The 25,937-nt window shown below is 33.6% G+C and overlaps 4 protein-coding genes across 9 annotated transcripts; 2 read left to right on the top strand and 2 right to left on the bottom strand.

Moving 5' to 3' along the window:
* LOC18507031 lies at positions 234–5,700 on the bottom strand. Of its 2 annotated transcripts, none has more exons than XM_018117456.1 (9): positions 5,170–5,700; positions 4,867–4,961; positions 4,697–4,776; positions 2,912–2,953; positions 2,668–2,795; positions 2,332–2,512; positions 1,704–1,882; positions 1,020–1,226; positions 234–932 (listed from the first exon to the last, which is right to left on the bottom strand). In XM_018117456.1, exons 1-9 carry the CDS (start codon positions 5,583–5,585, stop codon positions 629–631), a joined length of 1,632 nt encoding a protein of 543 aa, XP_017972945.1. In that variant the 5' UTR covers positions 5,586–5,700; the 3' UTR covers positions 234–628. The 2 variants fall into 2 exon arrangements, with proteins under 2 accessions (XP_017972945.1, XP_007099723.2); XM_007099661.2 differs by having other exon boundaries at positions 1,032–1,226.
* Positions 12,354–18,271, top strand: LOC18605647 (dnaJ protein ERDJ2A). 4 transcript variants are annotated; one of them, XM_007038784.2, is made up of 11 exons: positions 12,354–12,510; positions 13,042–13,236; positions 13,357–13,452; positions 13,634–13,754; positions 13,881–13,987; positions 14,087–14,304; positions 14,890–15,067; positions 15,171–15,290; positions 16,034–16,120; positions 16,582–16,692; positions 17,230–18,271. In XM_007038784.2, the coding sequence occupies exons 2-11, from the start codon at positions 13,051–13,053 to the stop codon at positions 18,055–18,057; spliced, it is 2,052 nt and encodes a 683-aa protein (XP_007038846.2). In that variant the 5' UTR covers positions 12,354–12,510; positions 13,042–13,050; the 3' UTR covers positions 18,058–18,271. The 4 variants fall into 4 exon arrangements, with proteins under 4 accessions (XP_007038846.2, XP_017972916.1, XP_017972914.1 ...); XM_018117427.1 differs by having other exon boundaries at positions 13,045–13,236; positions 17,230–18,057; XM_018117425.1 differs by having other exon boundaries at positions 13,038–13,236; positions 17,230–18,057.
* Positions 18,601–21,079, bottom strand: LOC18605646 (pentatricopeptide repeat-containing protein At4g21190). Its single transcript, XM_007038782.2, has 7 exons — positions 20,993–21,079; positions 20,744–20,810; positions 20,483–20,581; positions 20,171–20,314; positions 19,853–20,065; positions 19,069–19,311; positions 18,601–18,985 (listed from the first exon to the last, which is right to left on the bottom strand). Exons 2-7 carry the CDS (start codon positions 20,807–20,809, stop codon positions 18,974–18,976), a joined length of 777 nt encoding a protein of 258 aa, XP_007038844.1. The 5' UTR covers position 20,810; positions 20,993–21,079; the 3' UTR covers positions 18,601–18,973.
* LOC18605645 (uncharacterized protein At3g49140) lies at positions 21,284–25,901 on the top strand. 2 transcript variants are annotated; one of them, XM_007038777.2, is made up of 11 exons: positions 21,284–21,452; positions 21,678–21,768; positions 22,103–22,322; positions 22,560–22,662; positions 22,747–22,814; positions 23,195–23,359; positions 23,512–23,637; positions 23,881–24,222; positions 24,778–24,930; positions 25,317–25,412; positions 25,591–25,901. In XM_007038777.2, exons 1-11 carry the CDS (start codon positions 21,371–21,373, stop codon positions 25,693–25,695), a joined length of 1,551 nt encoding a protein of 516 aa, XP_007038839.2. In that variant the 5' UTR covers positions 21,284–21,370; the 3' UTR covers positions 25,696–25,901. The 2 variants fall into 2 exon arrangements, with proteins under 2 accessions (XP_007038839.2, XP_017972966.1); XM_018117477.1 differs by having other exon boundaries at positions 21,285–21,452; positions 21,675–21,768.

The following is a 25,937-nucleotide window of genomic DNA, read 5'->3' as shown; positions in this document are numbered from 1 at the left end:
TGGGGGTGGTTGTGTCCCTCATCCTAAATGGTCTGGTCAAACACAGAAATCTACACCAGATTCCATAGTTTCTTAGTAAGCTTACCCTTTAACGATTTTGGGTCAATGGTTTACCTCATAATTGCTTCTTGGATATTTAGTGGGTTATCTGACGAGCAATATGGATAAAACAGTAGCAGAGTGCTTTAATATGCTACAAAAAAAATTTCCCTAAACACAATTTTTGAGTGAAATGAGTTCCCAATAAAAAGATGCATTCCCATAATTAACACAAAACGAAGGGTCCAAGCTTTACATGAGACACCTGCAAACCACAACAAAACCTTGACTTTCACCTATTTACAATGCAGGCTGAATATAAAGCTCAGATGAAAACGTATAATGCTTATTCCGTTATACAAGGAATCAACTTTCAAAATTATAAGCCATATGGATTCTAAAACCTCAACCAAATGGATCACCTAGACCCCTTTATCTAATTTCTTTACATACAGCCTTTGTGAATGCAACATGGCGCATCTACCTTCTTAGACCTGCAAGGAGATCTGTCAAAAAAAATGCATTGCTAACTTTACATCTGTCATAAATAAATTCTTGCCAAATAAGCATTGCCATTAGTGAGTCTCTTTCAGTTGTTTCCTCCTCGAACCCATCGTGCTGAACCAGTCTTTGCCAAGCCAGAATAGTAATCACCTACATTTGCAACAAATAGTGGATCTCTTTCTTCAACTTTTAAGTCGTCACTGTCACTATCAGTGGTATTTCCCTGATCTGTCCGCTCCAACTCTCTTGTTAGATCTTCCATAGTCTTCTTCAAACTAGATTTGCTCATCTGTCCATCTCCAGCTGAGATGCCAACCATTGTAATCTTTGGTAGAAAGGGATTAGCTTGAAAGTTTTGCTTTTTGCTTTCCTTTGATGGGCTTTCCATTCTAAAAGAACAAAATATATACGATCAGTGTAACGGGTAAGAATGAAATGATAATGACATTTATATGAATAATAAAATATGGTGGTACCTAGCCTCTGACCTCTGTTTAGGTTTCCCTTCTCCTTTCAACCATGGATGACTAAACCGATCTCCAAAAGGAAATCGGAAATCTTGTCTCTGTCCATTGTCAGCTTTAACATCATCGACTAATTTGAGCTCTGAAGTGCTGCTCTCCGTTTCAGGGTTGGAAAGGCATGCAGCTGACTCAGAGGCTCTAAGAAAAGAGGCGGCACTCCTGCAATAGTGTAAACATTGCAGAAATCAGCAACAATAAGACCTAAATCCATGTATTTTTGACATTGCAATGCAACAAAAATGCAAACAAAAGGATTGACTGCCTAATTCTGATGTACTTAAGAGGACAAGTTTACAAATCAACCAATCCCCCACCCATACACACATGCACGCTTTTTCTTCTTTTTTTTTTGTCCTTTTCCCAGAAAATGATATGAGAAAGTTTTCCAAAATTCAGACTTGCTGAGTTCACGTATGACTGCAAAAACGTGCAATGCTATGCGGAAAAGCTAACCTTATTTAAACATTCAGAAAACCTCACCAGGGACCATTGACTGGGTAATTTGGCAAACTATAAACACAATCTACTTTAGTGAAATTTTTTGGGTTGTCAAGGAGTCAAGGCAAGCATAAATCACTACGTAGATGTTTAACATCAATTTATGATGGTGAAAAGTGAAAATGGTATAGGGATTACCTTCTCTCAAATGAATCAACCATATAAGGAAATTGTGGTTGAATGCCAGTCGCTTTCCGTAACCACCTGTTACCCAGGAGTACTTTGTCAACAGCATTGAGAAGCTGAATCTCAGCAGCCTTTGAAATGACACTCAAGGGTATGGCAGGATGACCAATCTCATCCAAAACTTCTTGAACCTGTGAGATAATGCTAATACAGCAGTCAGAAAAATAATAACCCTACTTTTACCATTAAAAATGAAAAAAAAAAATTGCATCCATATTGTCTCCTATTTCTTGAAAGTTTATTTTGAATGTCTTTATGGTACAATAACAAGCAGTGGACTCATTAGACAAGCATATATTTTGAGGTTACAAACAAAAAAATAAAGAAGTTCCAACATGATTTTGGTAAATATTACTCTCAATCCTGCAGAACTACACTTATTTCTCAAAAAGCCCCAGAATTTGAACAAAGGGTAAAAAGAGATTAATAACAACTGAAATATTTCATTACTCAACCAATCTCACAAGGGTCCTAAAATCCATAACACCCGAGATATTTCCTAATCCCCACATTCAATTTGCTTAATCACTGCTATTTAACTTTCAGTACAATGCATAACTTAAAACTAACAAATTTGTACCTCTGGAGGCTCCCACATGCTATCTCCAATTTCTTCAATCACTTCAGCTGCCAAGTTATCATCAATCACATCACGTCGACGTTGCATGTGTCGGGTTTGAATTAAAGCATGGAAATGCTGATCAACAGATTCTTCAAGAATATTATCCAGCATGTTTTTATCAAAGAAGTATGGCGTATACCTGATGGAAAAAACAGTGAGCTCACAAGCATCAGATACAGTAACACAAGCTTAAAGATGTTTATTTTCCTGTAAATGAGAGGTTGAGGGAAACTCTATGCGATAAAAATATAGAAAATCCTCTTGATTAATACAAGGAAGAAATAAAGAACAAACCACTTAATCCCATCTGTAGTAGCTATTGCAATATCCAAGTTTCGAGCACCAAAAACAGGCACACCGACAACCTTTCTCCTTGCACCATCTTGTGGGATTGCCTTAAGAAGCTTGTTGGCTGCCTTTACCTGTAAGAGCAGTAAATCTTTTCTTCTTTGAGAAAATGTCAACATACCCTAAGAACTAATTGATTGAGAAGAATAAGGACAATTTTCAGATATACATGCTCATGAATTGATAGTACCTGTTTCTCATTTGGAACAAACTGAAATAAGTGAGGTTTTTCCTGCACAGAGTATCATGATAAATGTCAAAATTAGTCTGCAGCACAACATTAAAATTGCAAATTCGCAATTAGGTGCAGCAAGCAGAAATTTTTATTAGCAGATCCAGCACAATATGCAAGGTCATACATCACATAATACTTTTGGAGAGAGATGTGTTGCTCCAATCAACCAAAGCAGATTCAAACCATTCAGGTTGACTACATAAATTATATTCCCTCGATCCACTTTATTAGGGGCAAAATCTTTGTCAATTTCCCACAAGGTCATTCATTCACCAAGACATTCTTATTCACATACATTAATGTTTAAACTTAATATAACAAGGCACAACAGTAGAAATCTGATGAAATATGTTCTTGCATCATAATATGCAGTAAAGAAGGCTAAAAAAATGCCATCTATGATTTCTACCGTCTTCAGGCATGTTAAATAAAATAACAAATGGGAAGAAGATACTGTTAAATCTTGCAGAGATGTGCACAAGCTGTAACAGAATTACAGTTCAAGTAATTATGTACTAATCCAGCCAAGGGCTGAGCTAGCTAACTTTTGTTGGGAAGCCAAAAACAGAGAAACAAGGGTTAAAAATTTTAAAAACTAATATGTTGAGAAAATAATTTTATATAACATGTAAATCAAGAAAAGAAAGAGTTACAATAGTCTTTTAGGAAAGTTTTGCTCGACCACGTTTCCTAAATTTAAATTCATCAACTATTAATTATGTATTGAAAAACATCCATTTCTTCAGGATTGAGTCTTAGACGTTTTGATTCACATTACTTTTGTTATGAGCTGAAGCATTGAGGCTTGGTGGCTCAAGTGTAGGAGAATATAGGGACAATTTGCATATTTTTTTTTTTAAAAATTTGTCAATTGTTTCCAACTTACTCATACTTTAATCAAACTTAAAAAAAAAAATTAATACCATCAACATCTAATATTCTTATTTTATTTTTATTTAAACTTATAATGCTAAATATAAAATTATAATGTATAAAATATAAATAATTAAATACACTATACATGATTAGTAATTTTCTCTTATATAATCAAGATTGTTTAAAGATTACATATTCAAGATAATTTTCTTTCAATTAAATATAAAACGTAAAACAAATAATAAAGATATATCCAGATAATTTTTTTTACCTAATCAGAATTAATAAAAAAAATAATACATTGATGAAATTTTAAACAATAGTACAACACTACAACTTATATTTGAGAATTACATAATAATTTATTAATTTTAAAAATTAAAATCATAAAACATAAAATTCACATAACAGAAAAAATAATAACATGACAAGTAAAAGAGAAAACCCACATATGACATGACAAAAAAAAATGAAAAAGAATATAGTTGATGATTCTTAGAAATTTAGAAAAGAAAATGTATAGAAACTTAGACTATATGAGCAAATAGAATAGAAATGAAAAAAACTAAATAACTATAAGTAAATATAATAATATAAATTAAAAGACAAATAAAAAAATTAAAGTTGAGTGAGGCATGTGGGATATTTTTTGTTATATTTTATTTGTATTAATTATTAAATAAAAATTATTTTGAGGAGCCATTAAGAGAAAATATAAAAATTTTAAAAACTTTATATGATATAAAAAAATTTAAAAAAATTTGGGGCTGTCCCCATACCTAGAGGAGGCTCCGCCCCTGAATCCAGCAACAATTCACATCCAATTTACATGAAGGGACTCCAGTTGAATCAATTTAGCATTACCTTGAAATGCTCATATGCCAAATCAAGACGACAAGCGCCCACGACCCCGCTGGGAATATTGAGGTGTTTGACATACGTAACTAAACAATAATAGATTATGTGAGACTGAAAGTTATTTGCAACCAAAAGAAGCTTGACCAAACTGATGGCTAAGCGGCAAAAATTCATACCTGCATCACCTAAATCCATGAAAAAACGAAAAACAGGGCCATTCCTTTCGCTCTTAGTAATGTTTGCAAATATCTTCTTAAGCCACTCCGGTGTTCTACACATCAATAGAGATAAAATGCTTTAAATTTGTATAAAACTATAAGCATTTACTTAACAAAGGCTCAAATTTAAAAATAACATCCGAAATTCAAATCATTCATTAAAAAATAATAATTTCATTGAGAAAAAAATGTACTATTTTTAAGAGAATTGGTCAAATTCTATTCACTTCAAAACAAAAAACGATTAATTAGAGTGAAGACCTCTTAGAAATGAAGGGAATATCGAAGTGAGTTGAAACCGCCATAAGACCGGTCCCTGAAAGATCGCACATGCTAAAGACTTGGCCCACGAAGGCGGGGCCACCAGCCTTGCCACTGGAAGTGAGTCCCGCAATCCTGACCGTTGAGGGGAAGCCGGAGCTTGACTCGGGCGACGAGACTCCCTTGATTGCGGATTTAGAAGAGACGGAGTCGGGCTGAGTTGACTCGAAGGGCGAGGGAGAGAGGTGGAGGGGAGAGTCGGCGAATAGGAAAGGAGGGGAGATTTTGGAAGGGGGAAGGTGCGGCGTCGTTTTGGGAGTGGAGAGGAGAGACAAGACAGACGTGGTGGTGGTCTGGAGGAAGTTGGTGAGGTTGCTGTGGAGTTGCTGGTGCGGGGGATCCGTTGGCGAGGCCATGCTTTGGCTCGCTTCTGTTTGTTGATTGGTTCGGTATGTGGTTCAAAGAGAGCGATAAAAGAGAGTGCCTTTTCAGTGTCGAAACCTTGTTAAGGCAGAGCGAAGGGATAAATTACACTGGGAACTTCAAACATATAGGTAACGTTTGGAATGAGAAAAATGAAAGCACTTTTTTTGTAATGTGTTTAGTTAAAATATATTATAATATTTATTTTATAATAAATTATTATAATATAAGATTATAATATAATTATATTATAATTAATAAATATAATGTGATTACAGTCTAAAATTAATACAATTACATTATATTGTACTTTGTAATATTATTAAAGATAATTTTATCCTTCAACTTTATTACCGTGTTAAAAATATTTTGTAACGTTATAATTAAAATAAAATATATAATCTAAAAATCAAAAAATAAAATAAAATATAAAAATAAAAATTTATATAAAATAGGTAAAAGAAATTAAAATATAATATATAATATAAAAAATTATATTAAAAAATAAAATAAAATATATGACATTAAAAATATATTTAAGAGATGATATTATATAAAAATAATAATAAAAAATACAAGTATATTAAACTTATATTTTAATAATATGAATAATTTTAAAAATTAACATTACATTCCCAACAAAGTACTTGTAAATCAAACGCTGCAATGTTATCTTCCTTGCATTTTAATCACTATTTTACTTGTATACCAAACACTGTAATGTTATTTTCCCTACAATCACATTGCTTGCAATTACATTACTTGCAATCACATTACCTGTAATCACATTGCATTGTAAAGTATCAAACGCCACCATAGCATTTGGAGAATTTGCCTCATTTAGCATTTGGAGAATTTTAAGGTAAAACAAAAAAGCTTTCTATTATTTATTTCCTATTTCCTTTTTCCAAAATAGACTTTTTTTATGAGAGTCAAAATGGACTATTTTTGGTACTATAAAATGGACCCATTTTGACAAGGAGAAGTAGAATTTAGGAATGTCAACGGGTATGATATTCATTAATTTTGAGAGATCTGAACTCAAATCTTATAAGAAATAAAATATTCGAACTTTATTAACTATCTGAATGTTTTTAAAAATTATTACCTTAACCCTAACCCTAATACATTCTCACTACTCTATTATTTTATTTTTTGAGTAAATCATAAATAAAATCCAAATATATGTTATGAAATAAATTTGAAAAGAATAACTATAAGAAAAATATAAGAAAAAGTATTTAGAGGGAAAAAAGTATTTAAAATAAGTAAGAAGATCTTATTCAAATATGTATTTATAAATTAAGAGACCTATTTATAGGGCAACAATCTTTGAATCATAATCCTAATCGAATTCTATCTAAGAGTTCAAATCATATTACATTTTTTGTATCTTATCTATATGGCTGTTTGACTTGGTCTGTAGTTCTTGGGTTTCACATATTTGTTTATAACACTCCCTTTTGAATGTCCATTGTATTAAGAAAATGTCTCGTTAAAACCTTACAAGGAAAAAACCTCATGAAAAAAAAATCTGAGTGAAAGAAAAATAGTACATAATTCTTTTTATAAATACACTTTTAAAATATTACCTCATTAAAAACATTATCAAGAAAAATCCAATGGAAAAAACCTTGATGAAGAAAAATAGTACAGTGTATATTTTACTCCCCTTGATGATTGCATTATAGAGATATTTAAAATGATGCATTCCAATATTTTATACCAACTTTTCAAATGTTGCAGTAAAAAGGGCTTTGGTGACAAATTTGCTAGATTGTCACTTGACTGAATTTGTTGAATACTAATTTCACCATTTTCTTTGAGATCATGAGTGAAGAAGAATTTTGATGAACTATGTGTTTTATTCGATTGCCTTTAATATATCATTCATTTAATTGTGTTATGCAATGAGTATTATCCTCATATAACATTGTTGGAATTTCCTTATTGGTTGACAAGTCACACGTTCCTCGAATATGTTGAGTTACAGATCTTAACCAGACACATTTACGACTTGCTCATAAGTTGCTAAAATTTCTGCATGATTAGAAGAAGTAGCAACTATAGTTTATTTTATAAAACACTATGAAATAGTCATACCTTCACCTATGAATAAGAAACTTGTATAGGATTGAACTTTGTGTGGATTAGATAAATATCCTACATCTGCATAACTAATCAAATTTTATTTTGATGCTTTTGAATAATATAAGCCTATATCCATTGTTACTCGGAGATATCGAAGTATATATTTAATTCAATTCCAATGTCTTCGAGTTAGAGAATAACTATATATTGCTACTAAATTCACAACAATTGATATATTAATTCATGTATTGCTAGTAAGATACATTAGTACTCTAATTGCAATAAGATATGGTACTTTAGGATCAGGAAGTTCTTCACTATCCTCGCGAGGTTGAAAAAAGTCTTTTTTTCATATCTAGTGACCTTACAACCACTGGTAAACTCAACGGATATGCTTTTCTTCATATAAAATTGTTTTAGAATTTTTGCGATATAATTTGATTGATGAAAAAAAATTATATTTGCCAAGTGTTCAGTCTAAAGTCCCAAACAAAACTTTATTTTTTCCAAGGTCTTTCATTCAAATTATCTCTTTAAGTAATTCATGATTTTTGATAACTCTTCAAGATTTTCAATAATGTTCAAATCATCCACATAAACANTTTTTGATAACTCTTCAAGATTTTCAATAATGTTCAAATCATCCACATAAACAGCAGTTATATTAAATTCTATATCTAAACCTTTTTATAAAATACATGGGCATATAGTTATTTCTATAGCCTTCTTTCAACAAATCTGCACTAAGGGAATTATACCACGTGTCTGGATTACTTTAATCCATATAAATATTTATTTAATTTAATTGAGTAAAATTCTCAATAATTCAAATTTTTGTACTTCAAGCAATTTAAATCCTTCATTGTTTTTTATATAGATATCGATATCCAATGAGCCATATAAATAAACTGTAACTATATTCATTATACGTATTTCACTCTTTTCATATATTGCCAGACTAGTTAATATAGAATGGTAAGTGCATCCACCATAGAGAATATCAAATCTTTGGGTAAACCTTGTGCGACAAACCGTGCTTTGTATCTCATAATCTCATTTTTCTCATTTCATATTTGCATGAATAGCCATTGATATTCCATTAGTTTAACACTATTTGATGTACAGACCACACATCCAAAAACTTCATGTTTTGTAAATAAATCCAATTCCTCTTTAATTACGCATTTTCACACTGACTAATTATTTCTTTATCTACATTTTTCAATAGATGTAGGTTCGAGATCCTCATTTTATTTCATAATATTGAGCTCTATATTATATATAAAATATCGTCGACGTTTATTTACCGGTTTCATCTTTTTTCATCATGACATAATTTATTGAGATCTCTTTATTTTTACCGATTTCAAGTACCTAAATTTCTTTTGAAATGTTTATCAATTATGTTAGGGGTATCTTCTAGAGTTTTTACTTCCTATTTCTGACAATCTTAAATATTTACTCTTTTTTTTTTGAGGATTTTATGTTTGGAATCGATTAGTCACAACGCTTCTAGCATGCCTTGTCCTATAAGGATATTAATGTTAATAAGAGTATTTGTAGCTGATATATAAGATTTAATTATTTTTTAAGGTCAATAAATACGTCTGGCAACTTATTTATTATATTTTGCAAAATAATTATCTTTTATACTTCAAGTTCATATTGATTTGTGCGGGGATCAAAACTAGATAATAATAGTTTATTCTAAGAAATTTTCTTTTGCAGCTGCTTATTTTTCTCACCTTAATGTTGGAAAAATTATTTCATCAATATGACAATTGACAAACTTTGTCATGAATAAATCTCCTATTGATAATTCAAAATATTTAATTACAAATGGATATTTGTATCCAACATATATTCCTAATCTCTTTTGAGGACCTATATTTGTGTGTTGTGGTGAATCAATTGAAACATATACCGCATATCCAAAAATTATTAGATGGAAAATATTTGGTTCCTGACCATAAACCAATTATATAGGAAGAATTTATAATAACTCGCTTAGCCTGATGTATACAAATACTACTGCATCCAAAATGGCATGCCTCCAAGTAGACATTAGGAGTTTGAATTTCATAAGTAAGGGCCTTGCAATCAGTTAAAAGTATTTAATAAATAATCCTGTTAGACCATTATAAACATAAGCAACAGGCTGTTCGATAGTTATTTCAACTAATATGCAATATTAAAAGCTTTATATGTAAATCCACTAGTATTATCAAGACAAATAATCTTGATTATATAACTAGAAAAATATGCTTGCAAACTAATGATTGCAAATGTCAAATTGCAAGTTGATAATAAGCACACATGTGACCATCTAATCGATGCATTGATTAAAACTACAAAATATCTAAATGGTTCACATGGTGGATATATGAATCTACATATATCTTTGAATATTATTAAAAAACGTAGGGAATTCAATCCTAACTTTAGCTGATGATAGCTTTATAATTTATTTACCTTCAGAGCAAGCAGCACATAAAATTCATTAGATTGAAAAATCTTTTGATTTTTCAATGAATGATCATATAAATTTCAATAATTTTTTTGTATCATTATTGATCCGGGATGGTCCAACCGATCATGCCAAACATTAAAATCATTAGTAAACTTCTGGTTTACTATGAATTTCAATTATTTTAATATTTGTATAGTTTAATTCTGAGAACAGAGCAAGTAATTTTTTTTTCAACACACACTTTCTACATGAGATCATAGATGTAATATAGAGATATTAAGTGTCTATTTCATTCGTTGTCTCAATATGATATCTATTTAGACGAATATCTTTAAAACTTAATAAACTTATTTGAGACTCAATAAAAAATAATACATCCTCTATTACTTTATTCCTCAATGTAGTAAAATATTAGCTCTTTTGGAGCCTCTAATTAATCTTGTACTATCAGATATTGAATTAACATTGATTTTTTTTCTTGTCAACTAGGAAAAATATTTATTATTTTTAAATATAGTGTGTGTTGTAGCAATGTCTGCTAAATATATATTTGTATTATTGATCTTAGAACCAACAAGATGAATATTTATATTTTCTTCAATAAAATAAAATGTATACAATAAGAAATTTACAAGTTAACATGAAATAACATTAAATATATAATTAAAACACATAATAAGAACATATCATTTAAATATAATAAGAACATATTAAAACATCTTCATAATATAGTTATACTAAAATATACCAATTACTATTAAATTCATTTTCGAATATTCTTATTACCAATTATATGATCAATTCCCTTTTCAGGACAAGAAAATTAACAATGGATATTTGCATTATCAATCATGTAATCAATTCATCTTTTAAGGTAGACAAATATCTTGATGTGCTATATCAACTTGGCCATGGTGTGACAAGTACGTAACCAATAGTCTTTCATGCCACATTAACGACAATACGTTTTCTATATTTCTTTTATTCTTTTCATTTTTATCTTTTCATTATTCATCAACTTCTGGTGGGTTGAAAATATTCATCCACTTTTTTGGATGGGTTATTCACTTTTGGTGGGTTAGTGGGTTAATCTACTTCCAGTGGTAAAATTATTATTAGATTCTGATGGTAAAATTATTCATCCACTTTCCTCTTCCATATCAATGATCATAATTATTAAAATGATGTGGCATTCACTTTAGATAATAGATAAATTCATGACCATGACTATAATTATTAAAAGATATCGCATTCACTTCAGAAAATGAACAAATTTATAATTTTTTTTATTAGTAGCTTGTTTGTTACATTTACTTCATAGAATGAACATTATGATTTTTCATTAATAGCTATATAATAGTAAATTCACTTTCCAATCAAGGGACAGAATATATTATATATTATAAAATATCAAAATTCATATTAAGGTTTTTTTTAATAATTGAGGGAGGAGGGATTTGAACCCTGCTTTTAAGGTAAGAGAATTATGCACCAATCAATGAGCTAAATGCTTGGGTTCAAAAAATTCACATTAAGGTTGATTTTTAGGGTAAATATTAAAGAGATTTCAAGTCATTTACTTGATTTGTTACAACCAAAAATTAAAGACCAACTATTAAAATCCTTTAAAGCTTGGAGATGGTGAAAATAAAAAATAGTAACATTTACCTAATTTGCTAAAACTATAAATCAAAACCAAAGCATTGAAATCATTTTGAAGTTTGAAGATAATGAAAACAAAATAATTTCAAAACTTGAGAGATCAAAGAGGATCGTGCTGATAACATGTTATGAAATAAATTTGAAAATAACAACTATAAGAGAAATATAAGATGAAGTATTTAGAAGGAAATAAAGTATTTAAAGGGAGTAAAAATATCTTATTCAACTATGTATTTACAATTAAGTGAGAGACTTATTTATAGGCCAACAACCTTGAATCATAATTCTAATCGAATTTTATCTAAGAGTTCAAATCATATTACATTGTTTGTATTTTACCTATATAACTGTTTGACTTCAAATCATAATATAATAGATATTCACATATTTTTTCATATTAATATAGAAATAAAGAATAAAAAATTGAAAAAAAAATTAGAACTGCTTCTCCATACAAACGACTAATATGACAATTATAACCTCCCGATAATGAATTATCTTAAGGCTATAATGGAACAACCATACCATAACCTTCTGTTTACGTTTTCGGATCTAAAAGCCATTCAAAACCCAAGATAACACCCTTCTCTCTCTCTCTCTCTCAAATTTCATTACTTTTTTTATTGCTCAGCTTGGCGCCATCGTACCCAAAGTCGTCTCTGAAGCAGATCGCGATCTGAATTTTCTTTTCCCAGGTTGCCTAATTTCCTTTTTCCCTTTCATTTTTCTTTTGAATTTATGCAGATATGTTGAATTCCTATGTTTCTGAATGTTGAATAACCACGAGTTTTCAATCGCAGCCAGATTTTTTATCCGGATTGTAGCCAACTTCCTCAAAATTTCGTTCCAATTTCAGATTTTGGGTTTTTTTAGTGTTTTTCTTTTCTGGTTTCTTATTGCAATATTGAGGTAATTGCAGCTGATCGACTTTTGCTTGCAAACAGCTATACTCCTTTGGTTTCATTTCTTACCTACCAGTTGTTTCCGTTGATAGTTAGGGTTTTTCAATTTTCCCCTCTTAGATAGAACGAGGACCTGCCTGGTTCTATGACATTAAAATAGATTGACCTTAGTGAATATTTATGTGTGTTTTAAGCGTCTTGGCAATACTTTTATTTAAAATTAATCATCGTCTCGTTTTTTGTTGCGGTGAATAAAACTGTATATTCTTTTAGAGTTGCTTGTTTTTACTTGTGCAATAACTGATTAAAATTTGTTTAAGGTAGAAGGTCGCCATGGCTGCTTCAGAAGAGAATAGTGCGTTGTTTCCCATTTTCATTTTAACAATAATGGCACTGCCTTTAGTGCCTTATACCGTAATGAAGTTGTGCCGAGCAGCATCCAGGAAAACAAAGGTCATTCATTGCCAGTGTGCAGATTGTTCTCGTTCAGGGAAGTACCGCAAATCCATATTTAAGCGGGTAAGTCATATTGTTGCCCCTTTAGTTTGCTCTTCAATGTTCAGTTTGTGAGGAGTTTAAGTATTTTGTTGGCATTGAGTTGTGTTTTCATATCTGGAAGGTATTGATTTGTACTTGCAGATCTCAAACTTCTCAACATGTAGTAACCTGACTCTGGTGCTGCTCTGGATCATCATGATATTCCTGGTTTATTACATTAAAAACATGAGCGGGGAGGTAAATTCATTTAGTTAGAGTATGAATCTTATATGAGATTCTTTGACTGTTATTTCCACTGTTAGAATTGTTGCATCTTCTGGTGCTACTTTTATCATTCAGTTTAAGTTATTGTGATGCGTATGTTCTAGAAGCTCTGTTATGAGTTACGCTAAGTGAAGTATTCTGTTTCTTTGTTCAGATTCAAGTGTTTGAGCCTTACAGTATACTTGGATTGGAGCCTGGAGCTTCAGATGCTGAAATAAGGAAGGCATATAGGAGGCTTTCTATTTTATACCATCCAGATAAAAACCCAGATCCAGGTTGAAGGTGTTTTAGTTATTCGGTCGTATGAAATTCCATATATAACCTGTACATTAGCAAGAAAAGTGAGGCATTTGAATGATAACTTTTACTTACTGATAATTGCATTTATCTTTATATTTCAGCGGCTCACAAGCATTTTGTGGAGTACATAGTTAAGGCTTATCAGGCTCTCACGGACCCAATATCCCGTGAAAATTATGAGAAATATGGTCATCCAGATGGAAGACAAGTAATTGATCTTTTATCTTTAGAATTAGCAGTAATTTATTTTAATGCTAATTATATAATTAACCCTAATTAAGACTAATGCCATATCTTTTTGATGCAGGGCTTTCAAATGGGCATTGCCCTTCCTCAGTTCCTTCTGGACATAGATGGGGCATCTGGTGGCATACTTTTACTCTGGATTGTTGGTGTTTGCATTCTTTTGCCATTGGTGATAGCTGTTATATATCTCTCAAGATCGTCAAAGTATACTGGAAACTATGTGATGCATCAAACCCTATCCACTTACTATTACTTAATGAAACCTTCATTGGCCCCAAGGTACTTGTCTCATACAAAAAAAAAAAAAGTTTATGATCGCTAATTATCAAATCCAATTTTGAATCAATTAGTATTAGATGTACATGCACTCCATCTATGGTGGTAATTAAAAAGGCATGCAGTTAATATTAGCCATGAGAGCAAGAGCTTTTTTCTTTTTGGAGGTTCCTTTTCTTGGGGTTGGGGGCTATAAGTAGGAAATAATGGGCCTCCTCTTTCCTTCATGTTGTGTTTCTTTTTGGCCAATCCTTAATGTGTAATCACATATGCGCTTGCATTAACGAGGCTTTTATATTGCATCATACATGGATAACCATGTCTTACCTTGAGCTCGTGAAGTTATTGGCATATTTGGGGGTTAAAGGAAATGATGTATGGGGTTCCATCGCCCAGATTACTGAACTCCTTGATTCTAGTGTTCTGCGGAATCTGATATTTATAGTTTTGAACCTTTCTTGATGTCTAATCAAATCACAATTTTTTTTTAATTCCCAAACTTCATAGATTTCTGGAGTTGTTTGCATTATTTTGTGCAAAATGATTTGATTTATTTTGTTAATCTCAACCTGTATCCTGGTTTTACAGCAAAGTTATGGATGTCTTTACTAAGGCTGCTGAATACGTGGAAATTCCAGTTCGTAGGACTGATGATGAACCTCTCCAGAAGCTTTTTATGTCAGTCAGGAGTGAGTTGAATCTGGACCTTAAGAACATTAAGCAAGAGCAGGCTAAATTCTGGAAGCAGCATCCAGCTATAGTAAAGGTAATTTATGCACTGAGATTTATCTGTACTGAGAAATTGGAATGTATCCTTTTTCTGTTTCTGAATGGAATTCTTATGATTGCTTGTGTCATTTTGTATCCAGACAGAGTTGTTGATTCAGGCACAATTAACCCGTGAATCAGCAGCCTTATCTCCAGCTCTGCTTGGTGATTTCAGGCGCATGCTAGAACTTGCACCTCGCCTCCTTGAAGAATTATTGAAGGTCATATCTGCACCTGTCTGTCATCTTCGAGTAGACTTCTAGGACTGGTCTTGTTACCATTTCACAGCATATCTTGTGACCTGTTTTATACTTTTATACTTTAGGATTTTTTTTTTTTGCAGACCTTAAGTGAAAAGGTAAAGAAGCCATTCATGCTTCATCTAGTTAATATGTTTTCAAAACCCTCTTTATGGGTGGAAGTCATGTGAATTTACTGACATTTCCTTAGTACTTCAGGATAAGAAAATATAAGATTGCTTGGTAATGTGGCTCATGTAAACCACCTCTCTTTAATTAAATAATTTGAATGAAATTCATGCATGGTTACATGCACAACATGCCATTGTCATTTGAAAGGTTGAAACCATCCTTATGCATTTTATAGGAGTTTTAGATATGTAGGACATGTGATGAAGTTTTCAAAAATAAACCAAGAAAGAGAGTCAGATGAGGGAAAAGATCCTGGAGTGGATGATAGAATCAAATTAGAGACAAATGTATAAGAAGCTAAATGAAAAACTACTGCAAGAATATAGGGCTACAGCAATCAAATTTAAGTTTGAGATTTGTATGAAAGATAAAAATGGGCTTACAGAAGATTGCCCATAACTTCCATGTTGTCATGCTTTAACCTGCTAGCTCATTTTCTTCTACATTGTGCTCGTTTCTCTGTTTAGAAGCTCTCAATACGTGCATCATTTCATTTGCAATTTCTGTTATTAATTCTGTATCCTCTATTGCAGATGGCAGTTGTACCACGAACTGCCCAGGGTCATGGTTGGCTGAGGCCAGCTATAGGAGTTGTTGAGCTTTCTCAATGTATTATTCAGGTGCTTATTTGGGAAAATTAGCTGCTGCTCATTGTATTGTCGTTTCTATGTTTTTGATTTATATGCATAAGCCAGTTATCTATGGATTATTATTTATGTTAAGATTATGAACACTGCATATAACTTTAAACTATTTTTGAAATAATTAAAATTGGTCAATGTATGTCCACCCTGCCTTTGCTTTGAACAACCATTTGCACCATCTTCCTCAATTCCTCTTAATTTTCTTGGGATAACCCCAATAAAATTGTAGCTTTTAATGTTTTTAATATACTTACTCATTTAAAATTAATTTATGAGTACCTAGTTGGAAATAAATCCAAAGTGTTTTTGAAGTTTTGGTTGTTTCCTTTTCTGCCTTTCCCCATCTTTTCTAGTGACAGTTGTCAATATGCTGCAAATGCCCTGTCTTTAGTCCATATTAATGCTTGGTGTTGTTTATTCTTGTTGATGTAATGCAGGCTGTTCCACTCAGTGCAAGAAAGACAACTGGAGGATCTAGTGAAGGAATTGCGTCTTTCTTGCAGCTGCCACATTTTAGTGAGGTTGTTATCAAAAAGATAGCCCGCAAGGTAAGTGACAAATGTTAGCAAGAATGCTACTGTTTAACACTTCTCCTATAGCTGTCAATGAAGGAGCTAGATCTCCATGGTGGTCTATGTATGAAATTTATTGTTAAACAGTTTTCGTGCAGTTATTTCTCTATGGTTGAGCTGTTAAATACATGTTGGACTTGGGAGGATATAGCCCAAAATTTTGATAAAATCTTCTCAATCTAACAAGTAGCGCTCTTGATTTGCTGATATATTCCTAACTTGGTTTGCAGCACGAAGAGAAACACTCTTACTTGTTTGCTAAAACTTAGATTACTTCGAGAAGTTTATCTGCCCGGCCCCTAAAAAAAACAGCTTTTGACTGGTGTAAAAGAATTTTCTGACTTTTTTCTTTAATTAGACGAAAGCAGGGAGTATCTGTTTGAACAAAATAGAGGCAGTTCTTTGAGGTTTTCTTTTTCTGTTTTATACCCCAACCCTAATTTATTTACATATTTGATTTTGGTTATTTCCCTTTGATCTCATGGTTAACAATTCTTGATTCTACCATTGCAGAAGGTGAGAACATTTCAAGAGCTTCGAGACATGACTGTGGAGGATCGTGCTGAACTTCTAACTCAAGCAGCTGGATTTTCTTCTGCTGAAGTACAAGATGTTGAGATGGTATTGGAAATGATGCCTTCCTTAACGGTTGAAGTTACATGTGAGACTGAGGGAGAAGAGGGCATACAAGAGGCTGACATTGTAACAGTTCAAGCTTGGATAACACTCAAGCGTGGTAGTGGCTTGATTGGTGCTCTCCCCCATGCCCCCAATTTCCCATTTCACAAGGAAGAAAATTTCTGGTTTTTGCTTGCTGATGGTGTCTCAAACAATGTGTGGTTTTCCCAAAAGGTGAGCTTCATGGATGAAGCTGCAGCCATAACAACTGCTTCAAAAACAATTCAGGAGGCAATGGAGGTTTCAGGAGCAAGCGTTAAGGAGACAAGTGAAGCAGTTAAAAGAGCTGTAGAGAAGGTGCGAGGTGGCTCCAGATTGGTGATGGGCAAATTCCCGGCCCCAACGGAAGGAAATTACAATTTGACTTGTTACTGTTTGTGTGACTCCTGGATAGGTTGTGATAAAAAGACAAACTTGAAGGTTAAAATCCTCAAAAGAACTCGAGCTGGCACCCGCAGTGGTCATGTATCAGAAGAAGGACTGCTTGTGGAGGATGGAGTTGAAGAGGAAGAGGAGAATGAAGAGGAGTATGATGATTATGAGAGTGAGTACAGTGAAGATGAGGAAGATGAGAAGGATACAAAAAAGAAGGGCCCTGCAGCTAATGGCACGGTGAATCAAAAAGGCTCAAGCTCTGAAGGTTCAGGCACAGATGAGGAATGAAACAAATAATTCCATTTATCATTTACACTAATAAGCCCTTTTTTTTTCACATTTTCTTTTCGTACTTTAAATTGGCCACAAGGATAGATATCAATATTTGCTAATTAATTGGCAGAGATTCAGAGTTTTGATACTATAGACGTGTGGGGTTAACCCATTTCAGCCTGTCTAGTACAATTTTTCGTTCCAAATGGCTAACATGGTTCTTTTCTCATGCCTAGATTCTGTTTTATTCCAATTAATAGCGTTGGTATTGGTGGGCATGACGAAGGCTTTACTACTTGTATGTCACAATAATAATGCAGCATTGAAGACCTCAGTCTCTAGCACATCCTTCCCCTATTAGCAGCTGTGCGATGTAGGGAAAAGAAGATAATAAAACAGAGAAATAATGGACATCCTATCATCCCTTGGGATGGTAAAGTTAGTCATAAAATAATCGCTAGTCATGCAATGGCGAAATATCTTTCTCCCCGGAAGCTATGACACCCTTATCATAAGCTTTATTTACCCTTGAATTTGCCTCCTTTTAAAGCACTTGGCTTGAATAAACTCTGCACTCATTACAGTAATCTCTAACTCACCCTTTAAATAAATCTGTTCCAAGGAAACCAGAGCCATTCAGCACTCTTCTTTACACTTTAATTTGATATACAAAAGGTGGTATCCATATCAACGATCAACTAGTCAAATATTTTTTCAACTGTCCACATGAGAAAAGGAAGAAACAATTCTTACCACCCCACAGCTTGCTTATGTTTTCATTAAACCCAGTGCTAAACTAGCACAGTAATGAGAGTTCCGATACAATATAACATGACATGAAGAAGGATTGTTTGTTCTTCTCGTACAGCCTTCTTTCCCTTGCTCCCAAGATTGAACATATTGCATCTCACTGTCAAGGCCACCCGCGGTGCTAGATGTCATACTATTGATCAATCAAGAAGATATGTTCGGTTCAGTAGTGAATAAATCAGAACTTGCTTCGGCTTCCTCATGCAATACACTCACATTCTCGTCAGTTTCCTTATCTTCAGTGACACCTTTGGCAATTTTATCAAATTCCTCTAGCTGCTTTACTTTGATTTTAACACGCTTTCCTTTGATGTATCGATATTCCCATTTTGGTGGTGGATATTTCTTATTTAATTTGTCGTACTTGTCCAACATTCCCAACTGTTGGAAGACATTTCCAACCATTGAAACAACAGAAACACTGGGTTTGACACCAAGCTCTTCCATGTCAGCAAATACCTACAACAGTATGCTACAAGTTATATTAGTGGGAAGTAGAGAGGTTTACATTATGCATCACACAAAATACTGACAGGTGCATAACATATGTAAATGACCTAAAAATTGCTACAATAGTTCAGAAATTACATAGGAGTACAAATATATAATTAATTAGTACCTAAGAATCAAATTGATTATCATATTAGGTCACTAGAAGATGTAAAAACAAGAGGATTCACTTGATGCACTGCTCTATAGCCACACCAACCAAGAAGTACCAAAAACTGGAAGAGGAGTCAGATTTAAAATTACTGGACTACTAGGGTTTCCATGCTAAGGGCCCTCATACCACCTCATTTTCAGTAACCATCTATACTTATGCATGTTGAATTTTTAAGGGAGTTAAATCAGACGTGGGATGGGAATTAGATGCAGTAAATTGCTTACTTGGAGAAATCATTGAATGATAAAAGAGAAATGCCTAACCTATACACTGAATCAAAGCATAATAAAGCACACCATTGAAATAAGAGTCTTCAATGAGATGACATTACAATACCTCAAACATCTTATCATGCATGCCCTTGTGATAGTAAATAGAAATCATTTTATCAAAGAAAATACGCGGAGTACTTTCTAAATTATCAGAAAAGAGTTTTGCCCACAGCTCTTCAGCCTCATCAAGTCTCCCATCCTCTGCTAAAGCATTCAGTAAGGTGAAATAGGTTCCCATCGTTCTTCCTTGACCTTTGCTTAACATCCACTTTACCACCTACAAACCAAAGTGTACTTACCTAGACTTAGCTCTATTTTATATAGTAAACAACGAAAGGATAAGAATGAAGAAAAAAAAGAATATGAAAGGGCAGATGGTTACCTGAATTATTCTCTTCCATTCTTGTTCATTCTGAAGGATCTTCAATGCTTTCTTCACCGTAATTAGAGGGAACTCTAGTTCCCATGCAATAAAGGAGTCAAGTGCCCCGTAAACTTCCTCCTTGACATTTGACAATTCCTTTACCTACATAAGCATAGCCTATCTCAAGATTGCTATAAAAAGAATCAAATTCCTGTCCGTCAATTATTTCATACCATGTTCATTCTACCATGCAAAATCAGCTTAACCAACCAAATCAATCAAAAAGGGCAACATACAAAAAAATCAGGTGGCAAAAGAAGAAGAGCTTACACAACTAACAAGCTTTGCTGATTTTGAAACAGTCCCAATTCTCCTCCTTGATTTCCATACCCGAGGATATCTTGGTCTTGGACCTTTTGCAGCGCATACCTGAAAATCATTGAGAATCACTAATTCATTAAAAAGAACATATAAAACAAGGAAAAAAAATAATTTCATCATAAATTTTTAACCTTCATTCTTTTCCTTCCCTCTTTAGCGTTCAAAAGGAGCAAAATTTAAACAATGCTGAAATTTCACTTGGAAACATACCACCGTATTCCTTGGGCTCCCGGTTGTTTTAGTAATAAGTGGCAAAGCATATCTACAACAAAGCATCCTGACATAAAGCAAAAAACAGGGAAGAAAAAAGAGCTTTTGATATACTTTTTGTAGCATGAGTTAGCATTAAGACAGCAATTTTCTTGCTTTGAAAGCTAAAAATGCTTAAACTTATCTACTCCGGCATTTTCTCAGCAACCAAATGCAAAGACGGAGAGAGAGAAACTGACAGAGGCTTACCGGTTTGAGAGTCTTAAGAGACAGCGAATTTCAACGTTTGAGGCCCGAGAGACTGCTTCTCCGCATAGATAGAAGATTTTTTTTTTTCCTTCTGATTTTCCCGTTGTCCCGAACAACTAAAGAAAGGCGTCATTCCGTTTCTTGGGGTCTTGTTTGTCCTTTTATTCCCGCATAACATTATTACATCCATTCACATTTTTCCACGTGTACGACTGTAGAAAATACAAAATCTCATTCGCCGTAGAGGATCTCCACCCTTCTACCTCATCTTCTTACGTTAGCTCTTCGATGAGAAAGGGCGCTTGTGCATCACAAAGATCTCGCACTCGTATTTCCGTTGTGAGAAACAAACACCCACCGAAATAACTTTTTTAAATTATGATGATGATGAGGATTGAATCAGCTTTGGCCGTTCGATTCCCTGCCGGTGCAAACTTCTGTTCCTCCTCCGCCTTACACCGTAACTGCCCCACCTATCCTTCTCCTTTTTTAATTACCTTTTCGAAAATCATAATTTTTTTATGCAATTTTCGGCTTCTTAAAAGCTGACTTCAGTTACTGAGGCAGCTATACTGAGCTGCAACGAACGACTCGATGTGTTATTTTGAAACTTTCTTGCATTCTCTCAGCAGCCAAACAGAGACTTAACCTTTTTGCTTAACTTGTTCATGTACTGTTGTAGTAGATTATCGTCCTACGTGCAGCTCCGATGAGGTTACTTGTTGCCACGTCACCTCCCGCCGGCTGTTTCGCCGTGGCGGCTTCGACCTAACGTGGTAATGAGTTTAATTTATTTTATTTTATTTTCTTTTTGAGCACTTGTTAGCGAAGTCAATAGCACATTTTGCTAAAGGTTTTGAAGAGTACTAGAAATCTCAATAATTGCTGTGATTTTTAATATGTTGTCCAAAACAATACACTTTTAGTCTTCAAAAGAATGGAAATGGTGGAACGGCGCATAATCTGTAAATATCATAACTTGATTAAGTTTTAATCCTAAAATGGGAAGAAATCAGTGTTTTTTCTTTGCATTTTTCATTTTCTGTGCATCTTCCAAAATGTTTGTGGATATTAAGAAGAGTAGTTATGAATGTTAAGAGTGATTTGCAGGGATAGATTTCGAAGAATAAACAGTGGTTCTCTTTTGAGAAGGACTCTCATAAAGAATAAGATTCGAGCAACAGCAGAGCATTTAGGTTCTGCATCTGATCCTACCAAGCAGAACAGAAGGCCACATTACCATCCATTTGAGGATATTGGTGAGGCAACATCTAAAAATAGCAATGATGCTATACTTTCTGCTGCAGAAACAACTAGGACCATCATCAAGGTATATTGCATTAAATGTTGATTAGGGAATCAAATTTCAGAGGAATGGCTTTTAATGTAATTAATATGTTAGTATATAGTATTGCTTGTGTGTGCTTATGCTTGAATAGAAGGGAAATAGATGTCTTTTGATTCATTTTTGTTTTGGTTAACATTTGGAAGATGTACTCTTATGCTTCTGCTTCCCGCTTTCATTCAGTTTGTTTGGCTAATGTTGGCTGTAGTGTGTCATTTTCAGGTGAATAGTAAAGCAACACTGATGTTTACGGGGATAATTAATGATGAAGTTCATGAAAATATTATGTGGCCAGACTTGCCTTATGTAACTGATGAACATGGAAGTAAGTCAATCATTCCCATTTTTGCAATTTGGGCTTGATAGCGTCATCATTGAATTGAAGTTGATGTGCTCTGATGTATTGCAGATGTATACTTTCAAGTGAAAAGTGATGAAGATATAATGCAAAGTCTTACTTTGGAAAATAACTTTGTGGTATGCAACATTTTCTTTCTGATAAACTTGGCAATGCATTACTTGCCCACACCAGAAACACCTGCATGTAGTCTCATGATGATACTTACATCTTGCAGACAGTTTTGACTTTTGCAAATTGACATTAATCTTGTTTGTCCATGTAATGCATTCATAACTAATTTTTTTGTAAAATATGTGTTGAGTATGGTGTTTGATATTATTGATTTAACATGATAATGAAAGCATCATTCTAATCCGAAAAATGTGCTTCATTTCGTGCAAATTTGGATTATTTTATGGATATTGATCTTCAGTCACTGTTGCATGTGACAAAAGGTCAACTATGAGTCTTCTTTGTTGCTGCTGTTCTGAAAGCTTACTCAGTTCATGTTATGCAGCAAGTCATTATAGGCTTTGACACAACGGAAATAATGAAGGAAATCGAGTTATCAGGTCCATCAGATATTGATTTTGGGATTGAGGAAATTGAAGATGAAGATAGTGATGTTGAAGATGTAGATGAGGATGAGGATGATCATGCTGAAGAAGAAGATTATGATGAGGTTTGACTCATTTCCCTTTACCTTTCAAATTCAACTTAAGTGTGAATTTAGATTTTCATGCATAGATGTTGTAGCTATCGATTCCTGTCTACTATGTATATTTTTTTTTTTTGAAAGGCTGTCTACTGAGTATATTAATTTATCATTTGTAGGAGTGGGTTGCTGCTCTTGAGGATGAAGATGATCAAGATGACTCTGATGAAACACTTGGAGACTGGGCAAAATTGGAGACTATGCGATCCTCCCATCCAATGTATTTTGCCAAAAAGTTGACTGAGGTAGTGGCACTATATGTTTGATACTAAAGGAAAAATAATGTGGAAGCACTGCTATGAAGATGACATGAAATAAAATCCATGTTTATGGGTTATAGCAATATAGCATTTACTAGCATGTATTAAGCTTGATTTTAATTAATATGCCCCCTTGTAGCGTCTTATTTTACAAGAAATATCTGTCATGCATGGTTAACATTTCAAGGACATCTTCTCAATTGTTTTTATCTTTATTCTGTTGTATAGGTTGCTTCAGATGACCCTATAGACTGGATGGAGCAACCATCGGATGGTTTAGCTATCCAAGGCCTTATAAGGCCTGCCTTTGTTGAAGAACATTCTGAAATTCAGAAGCATATGTCTAGCAATCAGTCCCGTAGTTCTGATACAAGTCAGGTTGAGAAAGTTGTGGAAGACAAATTGGAAGATCTTGGCATAATTAATGGTCAGAGTAATGAATTAGGCTGGTCAGGAGATAGTTCAACAATATCAGAAGAACCAGAGAAAAAGGAAATCTCAATAAATGGGTCTTCATTTTACAAGTTGGAGATAGTTAAAATTCAGCTAATTACGGCGCATGGACATCAGGTTTGTAAAAGGCTTTCATGTTCGCTGGTTTTCTTCGGTTTTTTCCTATAAAGTTGGTTTCATTAACATGTGGATATGTATTTTTTATGTGCTTGAGATATGGTCTTAAATGCTGGATTAGTTCTCACTTCTCAGCTACAATAATCAAGTTGCTGATTTGATATGCATTGTTTGTTGCTGTTACTTAAGAGACATTCTTTTGTAAGTAGATGGTCTCCATATGTATCATTGCATCATAGATTATTAAATGGAATAATTGAGTACTACTAAGTCCTGGATTTTGCCACAAAAAAATTAGATAAGATGGTGTATGCCTATTGCCTTTTTGGCAATATTAAAGGTTTTTCTATGATACAACCTATTATGTTCATATCACCTGTTGCGTCAACTACTATGTGACAGCTGAGATGTTTTTTCAATTTGTCATTTGCTATTGCTAGTGAGGCTCACCGCGCCCCCCCCCCGGCGCTCGTCTCTTTTTCTAGTTTTTCATTTTGGCCTTTTTTCCTCCATACAAGATTTCAGGAAGATAATTGATTTGTTCTGCTGGTCTAGACAGTTGTTGAATTAGAAGACTTCAAGCAAGCTCAACCTGATGCTATTGCACAGTCAGCTGCCAAAATTATATCTTGCCTGAAAGCTGGTGGAGAGAAGACCACACAAGCGCTCAAATCACTCTGTTGGAGATGCAAGAGCATCCAAGTGGAGGTAAAAAACAAGAAAGTAAAGGTTATGAAATCAATTGGATGTATGAAGGTCTGCTATCTGGATGTTGAACTACAGCCATTCTATTTGACTATGCTTTGCTAAGTCTCCTCTAAGTTCTGTGTACCATTTCTAACGATCTAAAACATACTAGTCTAGCATGGTTTCTTAAATAAAAGAGCTTGGACTCTCTTGGAGGACCTGGACTATAAAGAGCCATTGCCTTAGCATACCCCTATTACCCGTCCATCACCATCTAAGTTGAAAGGCAAGATTATACCCCATGTGAAACCTGTCTTGCTTTGATATTTATCACTAGAATCGATTCTTAGTTAATCTTTTTTGTGGATTTTTTTATGCTGATTCAGTTTCTTTGCAATTCATTGTAGGAGGTAGCTATTATCGGTATAGATTCCCTTGGATTTGACTTGAGAGTTTGCTGTGGCCCCCAAATCCAAACCTTAAGATTTGCATTTAATACCCGGGTATGTCATTTTCATGTTCCTTGCTTTTACTTTTACAACATCTGATGCGCCCTTTTCTTCTTCTTCTTTTAGATAATCATTGATGTGCAATAGGCCAGCAGTGCTTTCAGTTGAGTTTCCATACGAACCATAACTTATAACCTTTCCTCCTTTGTTTGAATTGAATTGCCCTTTGCAGGCCACTTCAGAGTATAGTGCTGAGAGACAGCTTAATGACTTACTGTTCCCAAGGAGCCATCAAAAGCCACAAAAAAGAACACAGGCTCATCAAAATGAATGCTAAAGTCGTCATAGACTGTATCCGGCGTAAGTCTGGATGCTTTCTTCTATGTTCCTCGAAGGTTTTTGTATATGGCAGGCTTAAAAAAAGAAAAAGAAAAATCCTTGTGGTCTGCCATCAAATGTATTTGTTCATGCGGTAATGATTATTGGTGTATTCTTTTCTTCAATCATTTTTCCTTGATGAAATGCAATTTAATCTGCCATCAAGCAAACCAGGGTACCAACTGGAAGTCCAATTCAAAA

Source organism: Theobroma cacao, chromosome 3, assembly GCF_000208745.1.
Source record: "Theobroma cacao cultivar B97-61/B2 chromosome 3, Criollo_cocoa_genome_V2, whole genome shotgun sequence".
Classification (NCBI taxonomy): Eukaryota; Viridiplantae; Streptophyta; class Magnoliopsida; order Malvales; family Malvaceae; genus Theobroma; species Theobroma cacao.
The sequence above is the reverse complement of the archived record's forward strand: the minus strand, read 5'-3'. Positions and strand labels throughout refer to the sequence as shown.

Excerpts from the sequence above, each read along its gene's own strand:
- LOC18507031 (XM_018117456.1), bottom strand. The coding sequence starts at position 5,585 with ATGGCCTCGCCAACGGATCCCCCGCACCAGCAACTCCACAGCAACCTC. Across the intron at positions 2,954-4,696 it reads TGGCATATGAGCATTTCAAG|GAAAAACCTCACTTATTTCA; the intron begins GTAATGCTAAAT and ends TACTCTGTGCAG. Across the intron at positions 2,513-2,667 it reads ACTACAGATGGGATTAAGTG|GTATACGCCATACTTCTTTG; the intron begins GTTTGTTCTTTA and ends TTTTTCCATCAG.
- LOC18605647 (XM_007038784.2), top strand. The coding sequence starts at position 13,051 with ATGGCTGCTTCAGAAGAGAATAGTGCGTTGTTTCCCATTTTCATTTTA. Across the intron at positions 13,453-13,633 it reads TTAAAAACATGAGCGGGGAG|ATTCAAGTGTTTGAGCCTTA; the intron begins GTAAATTCATTT and ends TTCTTTGTTCAG. Across the intron at positions 14,305-14,889 it reads AAACCTTCATTGGCCCCAAG|CAAAGTTATGGATGTCTTTA; the intron begins GTACTTGTCTCA and ends CTGGTTTTACAG.
- LOC18605646 (XM_007038782.2), bottom strand. The coding sequence starts at position 20,809 with ATGCTTTGTTGTAGATATGCTTTGCCACTTATTACTAAAACAACCGGG. Across the intron at positions 20,582-20,743 it reads GGAGCCCAAGGAATACGGTG|GTATGCGCTGCAAAAGGTCC; the intron begins GTATGTTTCCAA and ends AATGATTTTCAG. Across the intron at positions 19,312-19,852 it reads TGCATGATAAGATGTTTGAG|GTATTTGCTGACATGGAAGA; the intron begins GTATTGTAATGT and ends ATACTGTTGTAG.
- LOC18605645 (XM_018117477.1), top strand. The coding sequence starts at position 21,371 with ATGATGATGATGAGGATTGAATCAGCTTTGGCCGTTCGATTCCCTGCC. Across the intron at positions 21,769-22,102 it reads GGCGGCTTCGACCTAACGTG|GGATAGATTTCGAAGAATAA; the intron begins GTAATGAGTTTA and ends AGTGATTTGCAG. Across the intron at positions 24,223-24,777 it reads TTACGGCGCATGGACATCAG|ACAGTTGTTGAATTAGAAGA; the intron begins GTTTGTAAAAGG and ends CTGCTGGTCTAG.